The 6,996-nt window shown below is 44.0% G+C and overlaps 1 protein-coding gene across 3 annotated transcripts in view; it reads right to left on the reverse strand.

Moving 5' to 3' along the window:
- The window catches only part of mapk4 (mitogen-activated protein kinase 4), a 16,472-nt gene extending 15,149 nt beyond the window's left edge, over positions 1-1,323 (reverse strand). For all 3 annotated transcript variants that reach the window (XM_056418932.1, XM_056418931.1, XM_056418930.1), the window contains exons 1-2: positions 957-1,323; positions 280-455 (exon numbers count right to left, since the gene is read on the reverse strand). In XM_056418932.1, the coding sequence (XP_056274907.1) occupies positions 280-455; positions 957-1,323 (543 nt within the window). The remainder of the gene's footprint in view (positions 1-279; positions 456-956) is intronic.
- Positions 1,324-6,996: the final 5,673 nt, after the last annotated feature.

The raw sequence follows: 6,996 nt of genomic DNA on the forward strand, positions 1-6,996 counted from the left end.
AGTATCCCACCCTACATTGTTTTGATTGCTATACAAGGACAAGGATTTGTGCTCTGCTCTCTGATAACCACACAGGGCCGGAGCTCAAGGAGTTGCTATCCCTTCCCTGATAACAGCTCGACCTCAGTGAGAGGGAGTCCTCTCTCACAGATTCACCCGTCACTAGAGGCCCACACTGCTTCACACTGCAATGTATATTGAAAATTGAAAATATGATTATTTTTTGCAAGAAAGCTATCAGAAAGTATTTTTTTTAAAAACACAACCGTTCCTTCTTACCTTATGAGAATAATGAGGGTCGACGATCCTGGCCAGCCCGAAGTCTCCAATCTTGAGCAGCAGTTGATCTGTGTTGATGAATATGTTGGCAGGCTTTAGATCTCGGTGCAAGACGTTGGCTGAGTGGATGAACTTCAGTCCCCTCAGCAGCTGGTAGAACAGCAGAGTAGCGTGACCTGTTGAAGGGCCACACTTTGATGGCAGGATACACCGCAGCGCTTCTATTCTTACTCAAGTAATTACGGATGCTTATTCCTAACTCAGTCATTTGTCACACAACAGGAGCGAGAGAAGGAAAGAGCCAGCGCAAGAGCACGTTTTGGGTAATGACTGGAGGATTTGGGCCAAACTGTTATGGCACATATGTCAAAATGATTGTTTGTATGATTCTAAGCATTTGTTTATGAAAAACTAGTTGAATTAATTAATGAATCAATACATTTGGGGTAAAATAGTGATGTGCTTTTCAAATGTGTGAATTGTGAATAACGTTCTGTCTCAGTAAGAGAGGGTTTCAAAACGACTGCCACGCAATCCAATAGATCACAGAGTAAACAAAGCCAGTCGCGCAGCAACAAAACAGTCGTGATCCAACATGAAGCGCCACACTGTAGCGTCAATAAAACAAGACTTTAACTTTCCAAATTCAAAGAAAAATAAAACAGTGTTTCCCATACCTGTGGTTAGCGGCCCCTGTTCCAGTAGCCGAGCCAGGTCCGTCTCCATGCATTCCTGGAAGATGTACAGAGCACTCAGCTGGGTCGGGTCTTTGGGCAGTGGTCGTCCATAAGGCGCCAAAACCTCATGGACCCTCACCACATTTTCGTGGTGCAGCCGCCGGGTGATTCTGACCTCGCGCATGGCGTGCTTCACCGTCACAGCGTCGCGCATCACCAGCTTTTTGATTGCCACGCGCTGTCCGGTCCGCTGGTCCACAGCTGAGAGAACAAGGCCCGTAACACCCGCGCCAAGAGGTCGAAGGTCAACAAAGTGACCACAAAGGTCAAAGCCGTGGAGGAAGAGGGGGGTGTCCTGTCTGGCCATGGTAGCTCAGTCTGAAAGTGTTCGGGACAGATGAGAGATAGATACCTCGAGCTTGATGGATCCCCTGAATATCTAGATTAAATGTGCCTTGTAACACACAAGGTTACATCTTTCTGGTGAGCCCAGAAGAAGAACTAAAGACCTGCTGTTCTTTTAATGGTGCACATAGATGTCTGTTCTCATATAAACAAGAGCCGAGTTCTGTACCACAACTTAGCCGGTGGGAGGTGGTGGCAGTTTTAGGGAACCGCAAAAAGAAGAGAATTTCGAGCTGTGCTATTTATCGCAAGCAGGTTAAAAAAAGAACGTATTTCCTTCAAGCCGAGGTAGTGTCTTTGTGCATCATCTTCACCTCCACTTCCTGTCTTTCGTGGACGTGGGTAGATTGTTTTTAAATCAGCCTTTCACTGAACCAGCTGAGAATCACGTCACAACATTTGGGGTGTTTCGGAGAAGGGGTTGAAAGCATCCACAGGACACGTTTAAAAAGAACTGGTTTTTCCGTCAACATTTTCCCTCTTGACACTTGATGATGATGGTGATATCTTTCACTGCTCCGAAGACGTTATTTGATGCTGTCGTCCGCTGCGGCAATGCACTTCTCATCTCTCACCGTATTTTCTTCACACACAAGGAAGGGGTAGTCAGGTTATTAGTGAGTCTTATTACTGTAATACTACCCAGGGCAGGGGTAGCCATAGAAACAGCCTCCCGTGTGGCTGATCCTGCTCTCACATGTGTATATGCATCATGGGACGACAACCGGCTCTGCACTCCTCTCTCTCTCTCTCTCTCTCGCTCTCTCTCTCTTTCTTTCTAGGCTGTGTTTGTTATGAATCTGTAATCCTCATCGACCAGTCAAAGCTTTTGATGGTGAGGCAGTAGAAAGGAAATAATCAATGAGACTCATCCTCTTTGTCCATGACACCAGTCAGTCAGTCAGACCAGTTCATTCAGTGTGAGATCCACAATTGGACAGCGGTTGGACAGATGTGCACGTGTTTAATCCCCTCAGTAATCTGCGTCCTGCTGCCTTCTCATGAATGTAGGGATTTCTGCATCAGGTTGTGATCAGCGGGGAAAGATGCTGTTGTTTGCCGAGTTGCTCAACACATTCGCTGCTGCTGCTGCTGGAGAAGAAAAGAGGAACTGGGGTAAACAGGAGCGACGATGAAGATGAAAGTTACACAGCAGCCGAGTCGGTGTGTTAACAGAGTCTGTGGTGAGCTACCGTTACATAACACTGAATGGCAGTGACGCCTAATCTGCATCAGCAACCTAATGCACAATCATGTCAGTTCGACAACACTTTTCACATCTGCTTTATAACGCTTCTGACTTGTCCGGGATGGGGTGGTTTATCATAGAAGCACCGTTTTCATAAAAAAATGTAAACATTGAAATCCCCCACCCTGAACTCAAACAGTCCATCAATCCATAAAACAAATCTCTTTGCTGTCAAAGGCCTGAGGGCGAACTTGAGTATAAGCTTACTCTCTCTCTCTCTCTCTCTCTCTCTCTCTCTCTCTCTCTCTCTCTCTCTGTCTTTCTAGAAGCAGAGGACGTGTTCTCTGTCTGCGCATGTTAACCTCTGTCGGTCTGGCTGTCAGAGGCTGAAAGAGTGGGAGATGAGAACTGAGAGACTGAGAGAGAGGGAGCGCCGACAGTGTTGTGTTGCTGGGTGGGAGGCGCAGCTCTGGGCTAACTTTATATATAATGCATAACCACTGGAGATGGTGCTTAGTGTTCGCTCTGTGCATCTATTTTCCATATTTCTTCAGGTTATGCAAGTATAATGTGTGTTACTTTTTGGAAATATCGCACAAGCTAAAAATAACCTTTAATTTATGTGAAGGCAGAACAATAAAACTGAGCCATGGGAGCAATGGTGCATCCCATTGCACAATGGTATTGTGCAGCTGCTTTTGTGTCCGTTACTGTTTTTCTTTCTCCTTTTTTAATTTGATTTACTTCCAGAGTTCCAAACAGTTGTGTTGAAGATGGGGAACGCTGCATCCTCTCTGCACACTGGCTTCATGCGGCTGCCTTTGTGTGTCTGCACTAACGCCCCTCTGACAGATGAAAAACAGTGGTTGAAGTGCATCTAATAAGACATAAAGCCCCATTTCCTCAAAGAAAAATAATAATAAAATAAAGTATACCAGCGACAAAACAGACCCGTGCTTCTGTCCCCTCTCAGAGAGCTTTGCGTTGTCTTATCTGTGTGTGTCAGTGTATGTTCGGTGTGGAAATAACGAGAGGAAGAAGAAAGGAAAAGATAACGACAGCCAGCCAGCGGTCCGCGGAGCTACTCACCGGAACATTATAGGCAGCTGCAGCCCGCCGTCCAGAGACAGCTATCCGGGGGGAAAGATGCGAGAGAAACGGGTCCTTAGAAGCAAAGAAAGTGAAACACAGCCGCATCTCTCTCTTTCTCTCTCTCTCGGGTCTGTGAGATGTGGATGATACACTGGGGGCGATGAGATAAGCCGGAGGCTGCGAGAGCCGGTTATTGTGGGCTGTCCGCTCTCTGTCAGACCAGTGATCTGAGGGAGGGAGGAGAGAGGGATCACCCCGATACATCTGCCAGACCCAAGTGGCTTCACACACACTCACACACACACACACACCATGGATGATTAAGTACCAATCTACCCCCCCCCCCTAGCTCTCTCTCTTTTGATGAAATAGAGCAATGACATATGAAAGTTAAACTCTATTTCAGGACAGTCCAAATCAGCCCCCGTCCTATTCTCACTGCTTATCATAGCTCGACCAATAGTCCTCTAGCATCCTGACATGCACGGGCAGCATGCGTTTGAGTTTCCCCCAGAGAGAAAGCTATAGAGAGGATCCTTTGTTCATATGAAATGCTATGATGTTGTCTCAGCAGCAAGGACACCCTTACATCTCAAGGACCCCCTATGAGAGATCAAGGTGTGTTCAAGTTGTACAAGAGAAAAGTAGAAAAGTCTATGGATGTTGGGGATACGTACATTACATATACATGCATAGATAACATACTAATAACTAAAAACAAGCTGGATTACACTGTCAATTCACATGGTATAATATGTCACTTTTCTATTAACATTATTTTTTGTTGTGTTCTTTGAGATTCTTCTCCATGCCTGTGAGTGAGTGAGTGTTCACCTCGGTGTCTGTCCGTCTAATCTCCAGTTGTGCTTCAGAGCATCATCATATGTTAGTGCTGAGTAATGGCTGTATGCTCAAGGACCTCTCGAGGTTGCGGTGACTCATGCTTTTTCAAAAACACCTTTTATTGCCCGCATAGCCACTGAGGGAGACAGTTCACAGCCAACATAACTTGTTGTGCATGCGCACTGCTGAGTACCTCACAGCTGCTGCTCTGGACGGTGTGTTCGGCTATATATTAAGTTCAAAGAGTGAGTTTGTGCTGAATTGTTTAAATTCATGTTATTGATTTCTTACTTTTGTAGAAACTTCCTACTACCCCATAAAATGGATGCACTTCGTGGGTGGAAGGCCCTTCCGAAGATGGAGAGAGCAACAGAAGCATACAAGAAACAGAAGTGTCTCCAATGTTTGCTGATTTCGTACGTAGAGTATAACAGTCTGTTGCCTTACAAAGTCACACAGCTTGTTAGTAGAGGGTGAATAGGTCAACATAGAGGCGTTCTACATCCCAAGGGTGTAGCTTATGAATAGAAACATTCTCTAAATATAAAACATCTTCAGATGGAGATATTAAAAGGACGCGGTTTGCCCTTCCTTTTCAGTCATTTGTGTGGCGCCCCCTCCAGGTTGTGACCAGGCTCCATCCTGATTAGTTTTTTTCTCAGGTTCTTTTGAGAGTCCGGGCAGTGAGCGGAACGGAAAGATAGAGAAGGCAGGTCATGGAGGACGTAATACCGATTATGCAGAGGTGCTCCAGGATTAACAGAGAGGAGTGAGGCTTTAGACGAGACCCACGAGGCTGCGAATGTAATGAATCGGTGTAAAGCAGCACCCTGATCGTATGGCTCCATCAATGAGCGGAGGAGAGGAACAGGGATGGTTCTGCTGTGCTATTTCGGCTTCATTAAATTACACTACCGTTCAAAAGTTTGGGGTCACTGAGAAATGTCTTTATTTTTCAAAGAAAAGCACTGTCTTTTCAATAAAGATAACATTCTTCAAAAATACACACTATACATTGTTAATGTGGTAAATGACTATTCTAGGTGGAAACGTCTGGTTTCTAATGAAATATCTCCATAGGTGTATAGAGGCCCATTTCCATCAACTATCACTCCAGTGTTCTAATGGTACATTGTGTTTGCTAATCGCCTTAGAAGACTAATATCTGATTAGAAAACCCTTGTGCAATTATGTTAGCACAGCTGAAAACAGTTATGCTGGTGATATAAGCTATACAACTGGCCTTCCTTTGAGCTTGAAGTTTGAAGAACAAAATTAATACTTCAAATATTAATCATTATTTCTAACCTTGTTAATGTCTTGACTATATTTTCTATTCAATTTTCAATTCATTTGATAAATAAAAGTGAGTTTTCATGGAAGACACGAAATTGTCTGGATGACCCCAAACTTTTGAACGGTAGTGTACATTCATGTATGGAAATGAAAACAGGAAGGCATCTAAGGTCATGGGAATCCACAGCATCCCGTGACCTCTACAGTAGAGTTAAAGGCGACTCTAATCATTCACCAACCTGGTGACGTCACTGTCATATTGTAACTTGTTATTTCATTTGACGTTTCTGTTTCAGTTTTAAAAGTTACGCAGAAATCTGATGAATAATTTACTAAATGCAAGCAATTAAATGATGGGTCAGTGATTCAATTGTTTATTCCAGAGGGGAGGTTGTAATCAGAGAGCATGGTGCTGTTGGTAAAATGAAAGTGTCAGAGAAATGTTCACCCCTTCCCAAACAACAACTGTGAAGCTTTCACAGAGACTTGACATCTTCCAGGTGCGTATCGGCACCTTTTCCTGTGGGTCGGCCAGATAAGACGGACTTGTGAAGAGGAAATTGTCAAATTCCTTTGTTGCCGTTGCGTCCGAGCGAAGTCTTTTGTTGTTTATGTTTTTATTTGTTGACAGGAAAGCTGTCAGAAAATGTAACAACAATTTGGCATTAAAACAGATCAAATGTTTTTTGTTCTCTTTCAAAATCGCACATTGTGCTTGAAATCACAAACCACTGTCTTAAAGCTAGTCATCATCCTTTTTACATCACAACCAGCTCAAATCAAAGTATCGCTGCTAACCAATCGGTCTTCTTGCCTCTATGTCAGGGTTGTGACATCACTCTGTCACGGATGGTCCTTCAGTGGTGCAACACAAAGGCACAAAACAATACGTTGTACTCTCTCATGTGAGCATGTTTCATGTTACTGCCCTGGCACAGCTTCTGAAGCACTGCAACATCAAGTTATTTCCGACTAAAAGATGAGACGGCAGCAAATAAAACAACGCTCTGATGTACCAGCCAAGGTGAACATTACACAAATAACTTCTTGCGAACATTTTGTTTTAAAGTAATTTGAGACACCTCTGATTTAAATTCCCTTGAACGAGTATTAACACAGGTTCCTTTCAAAATACTTCAAATGGAATAGTAGCTGGAGATAGAGGGGAAATCATTAGCCATGGAGATCGCTCAAAAACTAGAAACAAATCACTGA

This window comes from Pseudoliparis swirei, chromosome 7 (assembly GCF_029220125.1).
Source record: "Pseudoliparis swirei isolate HS2019 ecotype Mariana Trench chromosome 7, NWPU_hadal_v1, whole genome shotgun sequence".
In the NCBI taxonomy this organism is placed as follows: domain Eukaryota; kingdom Metazoa; phylum Chordata; class Actinopteri; order Perciformes; family Liparidae; genus Pseudoliparis; species Pseudoliparis swirei.